The sequence below is a fragment of the Ascaphus truei genome, chromosome 20 (assembly GCF_040206685.1).
Source record: "Ascaphus truei isolate aAscTru1 chromosome 20, aAscTru1.hap1, whole genome shotgun sequence".
In the NCBI taxonomy this organism is placed as follows: domain Eukaryota; kingdom Metazoa; phylum Chordata; class Amphibia; order Anura; family Ascaphidae; genus Ascaphus; species Ascaphus truei.
Window position 1 is genome coordinate 16365914 of NC_134502.1, and position 17787 is coordinate 16383700.

Below are 17787 nucleotides of genomic sequence, written 5' to 3' on the forward strand. Positions count from 1 at the left end.
GAGAAGTTGGAGAGATGCGTTTAGATATCCTTGAAAAGGGAATCTCTCTAAGATAAATGTATTGTTTATGTCATTCTCTGGATGCTATTCTGTAAGTATTGTGTGTATTTGTAAATATTTGTATTTTGTATTTAAAATAAAAAAAGATCACCCTCACACACATTACTACACCATGACATGTATACACAGAATAGGTACAGTATGGGCAGCAGCAGTGCCAGCATCTCCCTCACACACAGGAAAAGGATGAGCTGTGAGCCAAGATGGCGGCAGACCCTGGAGGAGGGAGAGGAGTTGGAACCAGGTCTCAAGCTAATCTGAATGTGGATAAGAAAGTTTCCCTGGAAGCTAAAGTGCAGAAATATTTGCAAAAGAAAGAGTCAGCAAATGTGGAAAAAGAGATGAATGAAAATGTTGGGGAGAAAGAAGCTGAAATGGAGAATACTGAAGGTACTCAGAACCAGATGGGTAAGAGAACTGTGGCTAAAACCAGCTCTCAAGGTCTAATGTAGCCAGGAGTAAAAGACAGGCAGACACATGAGAAAAGGAGACTTGGGGTCACAGAAATTGTTATCCCACAAATTTGTAAGGACATACACACTAATGCACAGGCAACTGCAGCTACACTTGACATAGAGACTCCGCAAACAACTGCACTTGACACAGTGACCCTGTATACAACTGTACCTGTGACAGAAACTCTGCAAGCAGCTGAGGGGAGCAGACAGGTGCAGGAATTAGTCGCCACACCCAAGGGAAACACATAGCAAACAGCCCAGGCTGAGAGTCTGAATAATGCTGGCAATAAAAATGAGACAGAGCACCAAACTGCCCAAGCACAGGAAGAAGTGTCTGAAATGGAAATGGCTGAAGCAGTGGAAAATGCTGAAGCAGAAGAGGCTTTTGAGGCACAAGAAATGGAGATTTCTAAAGTGGGAGAGAAATCAATACAGCCTGCAGCAGTATCAAAGCCCTTAGCAGAAACAGGAGCGGCAAAGGCAAAGGGCCTCATGCACTAAGCGCCGAAAAAATATTTTCGGCAACTGTTCCCGATAAGCATGATTTTGCAGATTTAACCTCGCCGTATGCAATAAGTGCCGAATCCCTGGCCAATGAAGCCGAAAACATTTATTCCACTATGGCGATGATTTGCCGATCACACACAGGTGTCTCGGCAAGCATGGAGAGGGCGTGTCATGTTCGCCAATTGAACTTCTTTCTGAATCTGCCGATGCAAGCATGTTTTTCATTGAGCGGCCCATTTAAAGTTATCATGTATTTCTATTCATTCTCTGTGTTGTTGGGAGAGAGAGAGACACACACAGAGCTGGCCGATTTGAAATTTAGATATTGAGAGAGAGAGTTGCTGTGTATTGTGATTGGTTTGTCCTGTGTTGGTTTGTTTACATCGTTTTGTTGTTGTCACTTTGTAAATGTTCAGTGCGATTGTGTTTACATTAGTTTCCTGTTCTTTGTGAATGCTAGAGGTATGGCCGAGAAGTGTGGGAGGAGTGATGCTGGTGTGAGTGGGACTGGTAGTCGTGTGAGTACGCGTCTAAATGAACGTGGGAGTCAGGGGAGTGGTTGCTGTGACTGCGAGTGCTGTTGCTGTGAGTGCGAGTGATGTTGCTGTGAGTGCTGGTGGTGGTGCGGTGTCTGGTGGTGGTGGTGCGGTGTCTGGTGGTGGTGGTGGGGTGTCTGGTGGTGGTGGTGGGGTGTCTGGTGGTGGTGTTGGGGTGTCTGGTGGTGGTGGTATTGGGGTGCTTGTGGTGTTGCGCTTTTGGAGTCTCTTCCATTGAAAGAAGGAGAGTCCAGTCAGCAGCAGGCAAGCTTTGTGGCTGGACATGGTCGGAAGAAAAGTGTGGAGCGGCCACGTAATCCTCGTTTCAATGACGAGGAAAATAGTGTGTTTGACATCGGTATTTTGGAGCGCTATGACTATCTGTATGGCCATTTATTAGGTAAGTTAATGTTTGCATTGATTGTTCCAAAACTTTATCTTCTATTTGATGTCACATGTGTTAAAAGATAACTAATAATATGTAATATCTAAAAATTATAGTACATTGTTACACACATAATCCTTCATAGTTTCCAACTAACCTAATAATCCTTATAAATGGATTTATTAGGTTCATACAACAGTCACGCAAGCTTACTTAGCTTTGTATGTCTACACATAAATGTAATACTCACGTGCCACACATTTTCAAAATAAACCAGCATGTTATCTACTGTATCTCTTTCAACAGTTTGCACTTTTTGTATGTATTGGTCATTCAATTATATATTCATTAAACATAATTGTTATGTATTTCAAGGACGGACAAGTTCAGCTGTGAAGAACGAGGTGTGGGACCAAATTAGAGTGGCTGTGTCTGCGTGTGGGAATCGTGTCAGGAGCAAGACGAATTGTAGGAAGAGATTTGATGATATCAAGTTAAATCTGAAAAAAAAAATTCAAGCACAACGTATGCATGCTTCTGCCACTGGAGGCGGCCCGCCTGTACCAGCTCTGACGTTAACTCCATTGGAGGAGCAGATGCGTGAAAAATTTCTTCCGGTCGTCGTGGAGGGTTTGGCAGGTGACAGGGATATCGGAATTTACACACAGGAATTCCCAGCAGGTGACAAATCTTACTGTACTAAACGTGACGGCTCTAAATTTTAATAAAGTTTCCCTGCATTATTGTATACCTTTAGTAATATAAAACCTCTCTCTCTGTATATATAATTATAGATATATATAAGCTTGGTGATGATACTTCATATATATATATATATGCAGTTATAGATATAGCTTGATATTACATACATAGATATTATATGTGTATGTTCATTTGCATGTATTGTTTGTGCAATCCTGACTTACAGCATTTTAATGCGCACACACCACTTGAACAGCTGGAAGGGATTATGTGTAATAATAATCAAAATAGCATACACTGGCATCTTTGATGTAACAAACCATTCAATATCTTGCACGTATATGTGTAAGCTTCAAGTATGGTCACATCTTCAATCACACACATGGTTAACATGCATAACCGCTAAACACACCCGCAGTCATCGTTAAATAAAATCATTCGTGTCATCAGTGTGTTTTTGGTCATAGTGTGTATGTGCTAGAAACAACATAATTGACTTTGTGATGTATCTGTACATATATTTTTTTTTATAATCTATTTATATATTTGTGTATCTATGTAATACGTCTAAACAGCCCGTTAAAGCACATGAAATTCCTGCCTGTAATATTCTCGAATGAAAGGCGAACATAATGAAATTTCACACACACATTCACAAATTGTTAATTAATGCTGTGTTTGTGGTTCATGTTCTCTCATGTGAGCATAAATACCAACAGGTACCATATATCATTACCTTGTGTTAATATATAGATCACATTATATTATAATTTCGCTCATATACATGGGTGTTAAAACAACTTCAAAATATATGTCATCAGAGCATCAAGGTGAACAGAGGTGGTTGTTGTTGGAAACCAGCCAGCTCCTGGGGTCATGGTTGGGTCAAGTCTTGGGGGAGGGTGGACAGCAGCTATAAGCTGACAATGTCAAGCAAAGTTCATGACATTTTTTTGAACTTCAAATTATAACAATCCTTTGAACAAACATTATACTATATATTACAACGTACTTTAGTAATTATTGTTTCTCAAAATTATAGTAACGTTACTGATATGCCACCTTTTCACACCAGTAGCATCTGTGAGCGACACACTGCATCTGGTGCTGAGTGTCACCCACATTCCTCGACACCCCTGCTTCTCCTACATTCTACGATATTTATTACTATGAGTATCACAATGTTGAACAATTATGTTCTGATTTGTAAGCATAGAGTATTGTTTTAATTAATGTCAGTGATGTCACTTATTGGGCCTGTAATAATGGATTAAATTTGCAGTATGTAGAACACCCCACTGAATAGTAGGACACATACCTTCATAGATATCAGCTTTAACGTTGAAAGTAAGTTGTATGCGTTCTAAAATATGTCTCTTCATCATGTTAACATGTACATTTAGTTCTACATGGATAATGTACAAATCGACCTAACCATTTCATTATTGTATAGTGAATAAATGAAGATATTTTGACATGACTACACCCAAAATAGATAATGTCATGTGTACCAAATTCACAGAAAGTAACTTCATTATGTTTGTGAAATATATTTGTCTTCCGCCAGCTCCTGTGTCACCTTTGCCAGCTCCTGTGGCAGCTCCTGTCTCAGCTCCTGTGTCACCTTTGCCAGCTCCTGTGTCTGATTTGACTAGTCAGACAGAACACGTGTCCTCACCTGGATTATCTATTTCATCATCAAGAATGGAAGGTGAGTGTTTGACGTTAACACCATATGATGTGTACACTGCTATGGCTAATGACACTCTTAAAAACATGTGAGTTTCACATGTGATGAACTTATTCATTGTTAATGACACAGGAGATTTACGTATTCATTACACAACGTGTATTGTGTGTGTTTTCAAGTACCAATTCAGAGGTGTGATGTCACACCAAGCTTTCATTCCTTCATCATTCACACTGATTCGACACGTAATTTTGGCCAAAATAGTTCAAATTTTATTGCACAAAAAAAATCACATAATGTCATCATTAAATGTGTTTCAGTATCAGAACAAATATCATTAATGCATTAAAATTAAGCTATGTTCCATGTGAGTTGCTCGTTTATGTTTCTATTTATAGAACCACATGTTTCCGAGCACAGAGAAAGTGACTCAAGTGACCATGAAGTTGTTGACACTCCTGGATTAACACAGCATTCAAGTCCTCCTGCTCCTGACACTTTCTCAGCAATTGTAGCTTCAGAAGAACGAATCTTGGGTGAAGAAAATCGTCGACATACAGAAATGATGGCAATCCATGAAAGGATGATGGCACTGCATGAAAGGATGCATGAAAGGATGATGGAAACAAAAGAAACAGCGCACAACGCCAAATAGTGAAGCAAGTAATGCTATATATTAGTAATTACAGGGTAATAAATCTGCGTACATCAAAACAGTGGAATAGGTGCATTTAGTGTGTTTCACACAAGTTACCACTCAGCAACTGTTGTCAGAAGAGTCTGCAGCTTGCTTCTCTCAGCGGGGGCGCTACGTTGGTTCAGGAGCAGGATTAATGTCCAAAACCCCTCATCCCGCAGTACATCGCTCCCAAGGGGATTTCCCTTTACAGCAACCACGCTCCGTTGCAGGTATTGGTGCTTGGTGGGACCGCTCGCGCTTCCAAGCCGTCTGGTGCAGCTCGTGTGGCTCAGCGAGCAGATCCACTGTACGGGGGTAAGACCTCAGCTCTGCAAGGGTACACTCGGCGTGCCACGTTGTCGCTCCGTCACGGGATACTGCGTGATGACGTCACAGTCTCCGCAGCAGCGAGGGAACCGGCAGGGAGGCAGTCAAAGTCTCTCAAAGTCTCTCAAAGTCTCTCATATGCCCAAAATTACCACCGGGAGTAACACTAACAGGGTGAAGCCAAAGGAGGCAATGGCAATATTAAGGCACTAGATAAAAATCATCCAACATGTTTCGTAGGGAAGAAGTAGTTTATTCTACGAAACATGTTGGATGATTTTTATCTAGTGCCTTAATATTGCCATTGCCTCCTTTGGCTTCACCCTGTTAGTGTTACTCCCGGTGGTAATTTTGGGCATATGAGAGACTTTGAGAGACTTTGAGAGACTACGCCGAGTGTACCCTTGCAGAGCTGAGGTCTTACCCCCGTACAGTGGATCTGCTCGCTGAGCCACACGAGCTGCACCAGACGGCTTGGAAGCGCGAGCGGTCCCACCAAGCACCAATACCTGCAACAGAGCGTGGTTGCTGTAAAGGGAAATCCCCTTGGGAGCGATGTACTGCGGGATGAGGGGTTTTGGACATTAATTCTGCTCCTGAACCAACGTAGCGCCCCCGCTGAGAGAAGCAAGCTGCAGACTCTTCTGACAACAGTTGCTGAGTGGTAACTTGTGTGAAACACACTAAATGCACCTATTCCACTGTTTTGATGTACGCAGATTTATTACCCTGTAATTACTAATATATAGCATTACTTGCTTCACTATTTGGCGTTGTGCGCTGTTTCTTTTGTTTCCATTTCTTAGAGTGTGGGGGTGCTGAGCCACCCCCTGTGTTTATAGCAGCAGACGCCTCTACAAATACACGGTTATGTGATATAATTTCTTCATATATACACCCTCACTGTGGTTATTGTGATTTATTTCTTGGTCACTTATTTATGTGGTTTAGTCACTGCACTATATTTATATTCTAAATTTTGGGTTAGATAGTAGCGCACAGTATTTTCTCTGTTTTTTAATGAAAGGATGATATCTGAAATGACACAAATAAAAAATGTCTTCATACAAGGGCCTAAAGAGCTCCGAAATCTGAACCAAACATGAACCACAAACACAGCATTATTGTACAATTTGTGCATGTGTGTGTGAAAATTAATTATATTAGCGTTTCATTCGAGAATATTACATGCCGAATTTTTATATGCTTTAACGGACTGTTTAGACGTATTACATACATACACAAAAATAAAAATAGATTTTAAACATAAATATATGTACAGATACATCACAAAGTCAATTATGTTGTTTCTAGCACATACACACTGTGACCAAAAACACACTGATGATACGAATGATTTCATGAAATGATGACTAGGGGTATGTTTAGTGGTTATTCATGTTAACCCTGTGTGTAATTGAAGATGTGACCATACTTGTACCTTACACTTATACGTGCAAGATGTTGAATGGTTTGATACATCAAAGATGCCAGTGTATGCTATTTAGATTATCATTACACATAATCCCTTTCTGCTGTTCAAGTGGTGTGTGCGCAATCAAATGCTGTAAGTCATGATTGCACAAACAATACATGCAAAGGAACATACACATATAATATGTATGTATATCCTATTAAGCTATATCTATAACTACATATATATATATATATATATATATGAAGTATCATCACCAAGCTTATATATATATATAATTATATATACAGAGAGAGAGGTTTTATATTACTAAAGGTATACAATAATGCAGGGAACCTTTATTACAATTGTGAGCAGACACATGTAGTACAGTAATATTTGTCACCTGCTGGGAATTCCTGATTGTAAATTCCGATATCCCTGTCACCTGCCAAACCCTCCACGACGACCGGCAGAAATTTCTCACGCATCTGCTCCTGCAATGGAGTTAACATTAGAGCTGGTGCAGGCGGGCCGCCTCCAGTGGCAGAAGCATGCATCCGTTGTGATTGGATTTTTTTTTTCAGATTTAACTTGATATCATCAAATCTTATCCTACAATTCGTTTTGCTCCTGACACGATTCCCACAAGAAGACACAGCCACTCTAATTTGGTCCCACATCTCGTTCTTCACAGCTGAACTTGTCCGTCCTTGAAATACATAACAATTATGTTTAATGAATATGTAATTGAATGACCAATCCAGAGAAAAAGTGCAAACTGTTCAAAGACATAGATAACATGCTGGTTTATTTTGAATATGTGTGGCACATGAGTATTACATTTATGTGGAGACATACAAAGCTAAGTAAGCTTGCGTGAATGTTGTATGAACCTAATAAATCCATTTATAAGGAATATTAGGTTACTTGCAAACCATGAATGAGTATGTGTGTAACAATGTACAATAATTTATTGATATTACATATCATTAGTTATCTTTTAACACATGTGACATCAGATAGAAGATAAAGTTTTGGAACAATCAATGCAAAGATTGACTTACCTAATAAATGGCCATACAGATAGTCATAGCGCTCCAAAATACTGATGACAAGCACTCTATGTTCCTCATCATTGAAACGAGGATTACGTGGCTGCTCCACACGCTTCTTCCGACCACGTCCAGCCACAGAACTTGCCTGCTGCTGACTGGACTCTCCTTCTTCCAATGGAAGAGACTCCAAAAGCGCAACACCACCACAAGACACCCCACCACCACCACCAGACACCCCACCACCACCAGCACTCACAGCAACATCACTCATACTCACAGCAACAGCACTCGCAGTCACACCAACACAACTCCCCTGACTCCCACGTTCACTCAGACGCATACTCACACGACTACCAGTCCCACTCACCCCAGCATCACTCCTCCCACACTTCTCAGCCATACCTCTAGCACTCACAAAGAACAGGAAACTAATGTAAACACAATCGCACTCAACACTTCCAAAGTGCCAACAAGAAAACGATGTAAACAAACCAACACAGGACAAACCAATCACAATACACAGCAACTCTCTCTCTCTCTCTCTCTCTCTCTCTCTTTCTCTCTCTCTCTCAATATCTACATTTCAAATCGCCAGGCTCTGTGTGTCTCTCTCTCCCAACAACACAGAGAATGAATAGAAATACACGGTACCTTTAAATGGGCTGCAAAATCAAAAACATGCTTGCATCGGCAGATTCAGAAAGAAGTTCAATTGCCGAACATAACATGCCCTCGCCATGCTCGCCGATACACCTGTGTGTGATCGGCAAATCATCGGCATAGTGGGAACAAATGTTTTCGCCTTGATTGGCCATGGAATCGGCACTTATTGCATTCGACGAGATTAAATTGGCAAAATCATGCTTATCGGGAACAGTTGCCGAAAATATTTTTTCGGCGCTTAGTGCATGAGGCCCTATATCTCTAAAAATAAAATAGAAATTGACTTGTGCATTATTTTCTGTGTCTCATCAAAGGGAATTCTCTGAGCCTCTCCTGGAAAAACTCAGTCCCACCGGTTAAATAATTACCCTGTTAGAAATATCCCTCATGTTCCCCCTCTGTGCCAGGCTGTCAGAGGCATGTTGCAAACACACATTGCTCTGCAGAACTGAAGAGGTCAATGCTAATTAGTGCTTTCTGTTAATGAGGGAATTCATTTATGTATAAAAAGAGGCATTTATTAAAAATATGCACATGCTGAGAGTGAGAGAGAAAAAATGAGGTAAGCAAGTTTGCCGATATTTATATATATTTAAAAACAAAAAACACGCTGCACTGTATAATGATGATGAGTATTGAGCATGATTATGAGAACGGTATCTTTATACACTGATAGTAAACACAGCACGCTGCATAATGATGGTTAGTATCTATAAAACGATAATGAATATGCCGCGCTGTATAATGATTTTAAGTATCTATACACTGATAATGAACATGCTGTGTTGTATTATGATGCAGATTATCTCAATACAGCACAGTGATAATCAACACAGTGCACTGTACAATGATGCTGAGTACCTCTATACACTGATAATGAACAGGCTGCACTGTATAATGGTGCTGACTATTTACACACTGATAATGAACACATTTGTGTAATGATCCTGAGTGTCTATACATTGATAAAATAAGCCCTGACAATCTAAGGAAAGGCAAGCATGGCCTTTGGCCTGAGGGGCCATGGAGTGATGCATTGGGTGGGCTACTTAAGGGGCTGCAACTCCGTGATCTACCCCTCTCATCCTACTTCCACCTCCCCAAAACATTTCTGCCCACTCCCTTTTGAGGTGCTGGTTTATTGGGGAACATTATGTTTTAAGATGATGCACTGAGACAGGACATGGCATTACGGTAATAGGGGGTGTATTCCTAAGAGACACCGGGTATTACGAACCTGAAGTGCACATTGGGTAATGTAGTGGTGGTGAGCAGAATCAGGGTCACTGGGTGGGGGCGACTTGCTGACCATATCCAGGAGTGTTGCGGTTTGTTTAATAAAATGCGGTGGCCATTTGCACCCCACCATGGTGTCCGTATCTGTTTGGGTGGGTGAGGAAATGGGATGGGCAAGAAACAAGGGTTCAAGAGCCAGGGACACATCATGCTGTATAATTATGCTTAGAATTTATATATTGATAATGAACACGTTGTACTGTATAATGATGCAGAGTATCTCTATTTACTTCCACCTTCTGCTCAGATAATGTCATTATCCTATATAGTAATAATGCCTGGTATATAATACATGGGTAACATTGCAGGGTTCTGATTTCTCACCCTATAACCAAGTATTCGGATTTAAATTACCTTATTCTGTCTGGTTGCAGAGCGATGCCCCTTTTATACTGGTCTACATGGCACCTCGTTCTCTCCTACCTCTCTCCAGCCTCTCGTTCTGAATGCCTGGGGTACAAACTGCGGGGCTCGAACCTCACTGGGGTCTACAAGCATGGAGATGTCTTAATAGGGATAGTAATGCCTTTCCATATTGATATAGAGTACCTGGAAACTTTTTTCACAGAGACACCCCCACAGGGAGCCTGTAAAATGTAAGGTTTATAATGTATTTTGTATCTCACTATTTCACTGTAGTCAATCTAGACCCTCTCTTTCAATTTCCCTTAATCACCTTCTATCTCCCCCTCTCCCTGTTTGCCCATCTCTCTCCCTCTTTCTTCCCTTTTTTTCTTTCACTTTCCCTCTCTCTCACATATGGTAATCTCTGTCTTCACACTATTTCATTCTTTTTTGTATCACCGATCCCTTTGCTCTCTAAATTATTCTCTCTCTGCTAATCTTCCCCTCTCTTATGCACCTCTCTTTTTCTTCCCCTCTATCTACTGTATGTTTTTATCTGTATCCTTCTCTCTCTCTCTCTCTCTCTCTCTCTCTCTCCCCCCTCCCCATCCTCTCCCTCCCTCCCCATCTCTCTCTTTCATCCACTCCCTCTCTATCTGTCTCTGCTCCATCCTCATCTCCTCCCTAGATAGGTTATATGAAATAGGAGCACCTCTACACAGACTTTTTCCCCATCCCTTCTTTATCCTCTATCTACCCTACTCAATTCCTCTATTGGTAAAAGGTCATATAACATAATTGGTTAACTCCTTCTACCCCCCAGCTTCTATTCTGAAGCCTTCCAGCAGTTCCAGGCCATGAGGTTCAGTATGGAAGAGATCAACAGAAGACAAGACCTCCTCCCAAACATCACCCTGGGCTTTCAAATCTACGACTCGTGTCGGGTACTGCAGAGCGAGCTGGATGGGACCCTGAAGATTCTAACAGGTCAGAACCAGGGTATCCCCAATTTCTCTTGTCGGGAGAAGCCACCTCTGGCTGTCATCATTGGGCACTCAACCTCCACCTACTCCATTCTCATGGCTCATATCCTGGGTCTGTACAGATACCCACAGGTAAAGATTAGTGGCAGCTGTCCACAAGGCTGCATTTCTTCTCACAGTGCTGCATTTCTTCTCACACTGTTCTCTTTCCAATAGCAACTGAACACTTAACTACCAACAATACATAGTAGGACAAATGCATATGGCTTTGAATAGGGTTATTGTACTGCACATGTTGTTCATCCCATTATTTTTTATTTATTTTTTAATAGGAAATTTCAGGAAAACAATTTACCATATTATTAAGTAATATCTCTACTAATATCGATATTTTCAGTAAAACAGGTTAGCTGTACCTTATCAAACTCCCATTTGTCACTCTAGATCAGTATCTACTCAACCAGCTCCCTATTGAGTGACAGGACACAGTTCCTTTCCTTCTTCAGGACCGTCCCCAGTGATGCCTTTCAGTCGCAAGGACTGGCCCAGCTGGTGTTGCATTTTGGTTGGACGTGGGTTGGGTTAATTGCTTTAGGAGATGACTATGGGGAACAGGGCATTCAGGTCATCAAGCAAGAGATCCTCAAGGCTGGAGCTTGTGTGGCCTTCACAGAATTCATCCTTCTCAGCCGTCTGGATAAGAACGCCCCCCACCTCACTAGGGTGATCAGAGAGTCAACAGCCACAGCTGTGGTGATCTTCTCCATAGATGTTGAAATAGTTCAACTACTGGATGAGATGCTGAAGCAGAACGTGACTGGGAAGATCTTCGTGGCCAGTGAAGCTTGGTCCATCTCAAACATATTATCAATGGAAAAATACTCTACAATACTCTTGGGCTCTATGGGTTTTACCTACCAAAGCACAACAATTACAGGGTTTAGAGGGTATGTAAACAGTATCCATCCTTTCAACACACCAGGGGAAGCTTGGGCCAAGAAGTTCTGGGAAGAAGCTTTTAAATGCAAATTCTTGGACCAGAGAAACCTCACAGGCTCATGGGATAATCCTGCAAAATTGTGCACTGGAAATGAGGAACTAGAGAGTATCCAGAACGGCTACAATGATTTGAACAGCTCAAGAGCTTCCTACAACATCTATAAAGCGATGTATATCATAGCCAAAGCTCTGCATGATCTGCAAACATGCCAGGAGGGGAGAGGACCATTTAATAATGGAAGTTGTACAGATATTCAGAGCTTCACACCATGGCAGGTATAAATATCTGCTAAGCATCAACACTATTTTATGTGAGAGTTCAAAAAAAGCCCTGGAGGTTAACACTATTCGGGGTCTTTTTATGTCTTTGTAACTCTGGGGTTCAGCAATAAGGTACGTGAAGGTCTCTATTTTCCCTGTCTCCTATTTACCTGTTCCCCCTATTATGACATGTATAGAATTTGAACTACATGTGATACCACTTAAAGCACATCAACTAGCCTTGATTTTTTTCCCCAGCTGTGTTAATATGTATTTAAATTCTAATTATGAAGGCCCAAAGCCTGCAGTATAGTGTTCACATGGCAACTCCTGCTATTTATTCTCACTTCACTGAGCAGCTGTTTCCCCTACATACTACAGAGGGTCTTATAAGAAAACATCGCATTTGCAGAAAAGTTTCTTTGAGGACAGCCGCATTAATTTAGGTTTTTCGGAATGAATACAAATGGTAGAAAATGGGTGAGATGATCGATAAATGAGAAGAGATACACTGGCGACACACTTTATCCGAGCTTGGCTAGTCCCACGAATTCGGGTATACCCGGGTGTATTGAGGTTTGTGACTGTTTTCTGCCCGAGTGCATTGAGTTATTTTCCAAGCAGGGATTGAAGCATTTTATTCCCGCTGGCTGCAATACTGCACAGTATATATATATAAACTGCATTACAATTCATGAATTTATGCCATCTGGTAGACACGCAAAGCATTGCAGCCTATTAAATCCTAATCATTATCATTTAACAGATCAGCCGCCCATCAGCCAGGCATGAACCCAGGCTGGGAAGGCAAATGCAACGGGGCTTGTCAGAGGTGAGGAGCGGCGCATTCCAGGTATCTGCCAGGTACATACCGGGTATTTGCTCGAATAAAGTGTGTCGGTGCAGTATCAGATCCCATACTGAGTAGTATTATAAAGACATATTTAAATAATAGACAAAAAACAGGCAGTGGGACAATCCCTATAACTAGCTCTGTACATATCTTCAGGGTATGGATACCAGTAGATTATCCACACACAAGAAACACAGACCCTCGCTCACATCAACACCCGAACAAGACAACACACACAGCTGTATGTGAGAAGACAGGAGTGTACCTTGCTACCTAGACTTATGTACTTCCCATTGCCTGTTATATCTCTGTGTTAAATACAGGTATATGAGTAGTGTGAATGTTCCCTCACCTGGAGGTTACTTAGTTGAATGACACAGAGGTAATGAAGGGCTGTTATATCTCTGTTGTAAATAACTGAGTGGTGTGAATGTTCCCTCACCTGGAGGTTACTTGGTTAAGTGACACAGGGGTAAGGAAGGGCTGTTATACAGTATACTGTATCTGTGGTAAATAACTAAGTGATTTGAATGTTCCCTCACCTGGAGGTTATATCCCTGTGGTTAAACCTGAGCATACACAGACTTGTCCTCGCAGAAGTGGGGAACGGAAAGGGTACAATATCAAACAATGCAAACACATAAAGACTAGATACTGGGGGGAACGGAGGAGACAAGAGAAAGTCGACGGTGGCATGGCAGTGGTGAAGTGGGAGCAGGAGTTGTTGATATTTACTAAATATCCATTGAGCTTACCTTTTATTTGTTGTACAAGTTCTAGGAAAGGATTTTATTGCAGATAAAGAAATGTTAAATTGAAACAATGTTTTGACCAACGTTTAATAGCTTAGCTTTATATAGAATTAAAAGACGAAATATTGATCATTTATGATCTTAACAAATGTTGACAAATATCTGTAATGCAAGGCTTTCAATAAAAAATTACTATACAAAAAAGAAGTGGTGAATGGGAATACACAACTCTTATTTGGAGTGGGGGAATAACTGAAACTCAGGAATACAAACACAACACAGAGTGGGTCCAAGCACAAGAGAAAATAACAACACACGATGTTCTATTATGTGAAGTTGCCAATATGAATCCCACCACTATTGGACAGGTGTCTCTCAACATCCTTCTTCCTCGAAAGCTCAAGAGAATGAATTCTGTTTAGAAGACTTTGTCAGTCCATAATATGCAAATATATGAAGGATGATCCTTTTCCCCGCTGCAGCTGTTACATTACATCCAGAATGTACGTGTGAGGCTGAACAATGGGAGAGAGGTCTTCTTTGATAGGAATGGGGACCTCCCTGCGGTGTACGATATTGTGAACTGGCAGCTAGGTGCAGATGGCATGATGAGGCAGGTCAAGGTGGGAAGCTACGATACCGCGGCCTCAGATGGAAAAACCTTTATTATCAATGCAAGTGCCGTGATGTGGGCCTCAGGGAGAAGACAGGTATGCAGTGTCAAGGCTTTGAGTAGGAGTCCGGTTTGTAGAGAACCTGGCAGTGCCAGTCTATACCGATTAATAAAGATGGTCATAATATACATATCCAAACTCACAAATATTTTAGTTGGGTAATCTTGTTTGAATCCCAGTGACAGTTCTACTTGTGACCTTGGGCAAGTTACCTTATCGGATCCAAATCGTGAATTGAATTTCAAGCTTGATTTGACAGGGACTCTGTGTATGTAAAATTCTGTGTACAACGCTGTGTACATTAGCAGTGTTAAAGAAGAAAAATTATTATTATTTTTTATAGATTAAACTGAAAATTTACAATTACATCTATAAATACTGTACATCCCTTCTTTGTCAGTTGGACAGACAGTATTACACAGAGTTTTTGTCTCCTAAAAACAGGTTTATACAGTGAACCAAGAGATGGGACTTATGGGACATTGAGTTCGTCCTGCCACTCACCACATGTCCTTTTGTGACTTGTTGAACATGCATTGTCCCCCAGGTTCCTCACTCTGTCTGCAGTCCAAGCTGCCTCCCTGGTTTCAGAAGGGTGTTGAGACGAGGGGAGCCTGTCTGTTGCTTCCAATGTGTCCCCTGTCCCCAAGGAGAGATCTCCAATCAGACAGGTGAGTAGATAACCGAAGCACCATGGATAAACCAAAAGATATTGGGTGGTCAAGTGTTTTTAACTTTTATCTTTCAGACTCAGATGAATGCTCCATGTGCCCATGGGATAAGTGGCCAAGTCTCCAGAAAGACAAGTGCCTCCCAAAGACCTTCGAGTTCCTCTCGTATGAAGAGCCTTTGGGTGCCACCTTAGCTGCTATCAGTGTTTTTTCCTCCATGATGCCAGTATCCATCCTCAGACTTTTTAACCATTATAAGAATACTCCCATTGTTAGAGCCAACAACTATACCCTCAGTTGTCTTCTCCTGGCGTCCCTGTCTCTCTGCTTCTTCTGCGCTTTGGCTTTCATTGGTTTCCCCCAACCCGAGAAGTGTCTTCTGCGCCAGGCTGCTTTTGGCATGGTCTTTGCCCTCTGTGTCTCATGTATCTTGGCCAAAACAATTATGGTGGTCCTCGCCTTCATGGCAACTAAACCGGGGAGCAGCATGAGGAAGTGGACCAGCCCTAAGGTGTCCTACATGATCATTGTCCTCTGTTCATTCTTACAATTCCTTGTGTGTATCACTTGGCTGGTGCTCTCACCCCCCTTCCAAGAAAACAACACTAAAAGCCGACCTGGGGTAATCATTGCTGAGTGTAATGAAGGCTCTCCCACTGCCTTCTGGTGCATGCTGGGATATCTTGGCCTCTTGGCCACCATCAGCTTCACCGTTGCGTTCCTGGCCAGGCGGCTCCCTGACAACTTTAACGAGGCCAAGTTCATCACCTTTAGCATGCTGGCCTTCCTCAGCGTCTGGCTATCCTTTATCCCGGCCTCCCTCAGTGCACGTGGCAAGTACACCGTGGCTATGGAAGTCTTTGCCATCCTGTCCTCCAGCTGGGCCCTGGTGGTCTGCATGTTTGTGCCAAAATGTTTCATCATATTGTTCCGACCCAACTTGAACTCAAGAGAACATCTCATGGGAAAAGCTAAAGTTTCTAATTAAGAGATGAAAGATAAAAAATCATTAGAAATTGTTCAATAATTTACTTTAAGTATAATTGTTCCTCAGTTATTATACTATATCGGGAATGTGGCAAATTGAATAAAGGTATATTTCTACACAACTCTTTGCAAAAGTAGGTGTTCAAGTGTAACAGGGAGAATATAAACCACCAGCCCTATGCCTGGCAGACCTATGTTTAGGTCTGCCGTGTTGCAATGACCAGGTTAGATTTCAGCTTGGAAAAGGTTTGATTAATTGGTCAGTTCCCAGCTGCCTCGTTAAGGGACTTTAAAAACCCAGGCTGCTTACACATGCCTGGCTGTCTGAATCAATGAGAGGCTGGAATGTTGGAGGAAAACTGCTTGCAACAGGGTCTGCCTTTTCCTATGATATATTGTTGCTTATTGCTACTCTGGACTTTAAACAGCCGATGTGGGGAAAAGGGCAAAGTCCTGCTCAGGACTTCTTTTCTGTTTGTTTGTATATGCTGAAAAGAAGCTGTACTGTATGATATTTGTATGCAATATTTGGAGGCTGAATAAACAAGCCAATTCTAAGAAACCCATGTGTTGTTTCATTGACCCTGCAACATCAAGACACAAAATTACACATTTATACCGGTTTCATATCACTGAGAAAAGCCAATAAGTAAAATAAATTGGGATTTATTCAGCAGAAACAGGCAAACACCCATTGGATTACAATTGGCAGAAGAAAATACACTTACTGGGAGTTTGGGCTTGAAAAAACAACTTTTCTGATTGAAACAAAGTCTTTAAATAGTTCGTTGGTTGACCGGGTCTTAGCCTAAAAAGGTCTGGAGCTCAAATAGGCATGCGCCTCCAGCAGCTCCCGCACTTTCCACTCCAAATGGTACTGAATGTCTCACTTTTCTGCTTAAAGCCCTGTAGCTGCTTCCTTGCTGTCTCCGCATAGATTATTTGGGTCGGTCCGACCCCTCCGTGAAGGTTACACACTTTAGACCAAAGGTTGGATCGGTGTTCTGATCTCTTTGGAATCTCTTTAGCAATCGCTTTGGAATCTCTTTAGCAATCTCTGGGGGAAAACAAATTGCTCTCAGGGCTGGCTACTAAAATTTTTATAACATTTGCAAAGTCAGTCCCACAGCATTACAGCCAACACACAAGCATGGGAACTTCATCTCTAGCCATTCACATACTTCGCCAGGTTTGTGAAAGCTTGGCACCTGAGCTTCAGCATAGCAAAGGAGCATGTGTGAAAAAACGCCATCTTGCCTACGTGTCATGCAGAGCCCAGTTGACTCTCAGTCTAGGGAGGTGACTACTTGCCCAGATGGCCTGCAATTCTCCCAGGACTTGAACACTTAACTCAGCTATCCTGTTTAGATGGCTTTCATACCACCGGCAGCTAGTGTGACTTTGATCCACGGACCTGGGATTAGACTCACTGGCACCAAAGCTCCAGGTGGCCAGGAGCCCCCCCTCTGTTCCTAGGATGAAAGACC

The 17787-nt window shown here is 41.8% G+C and overlaps 1 protein-coding gene across 1 annotated transcript; it reads left to right on the forward strand.

Moving 5' to 3' along the window:
• Positions 1 to 401: 401 nt before the first annotated feature.
• Positions 402 to 16301, forward strand: LOC142470951 (extracellular calcium-sensing receptor-like). The gene is made up of 9 exons (XM_075577757.1): positions 402 to 468; positions 2322 to 2414; positions 4216 to 4359; positions 10209 to 10371; positions 10944 to 11235; positions 11548 to 12378; positions 14451 to 14678; positions 15190 to 15313; positions 15391 to 16301. Exons 1-9 carry the CDS (start codon positions 402 to 404, stop codon positions 16299 to 16301), a joined length of 2853 nt encoding a protein of 950 aa, XP_075433872.1.
• Positions 16302 to 17787: the final 1486 nt, after the last annotated feature.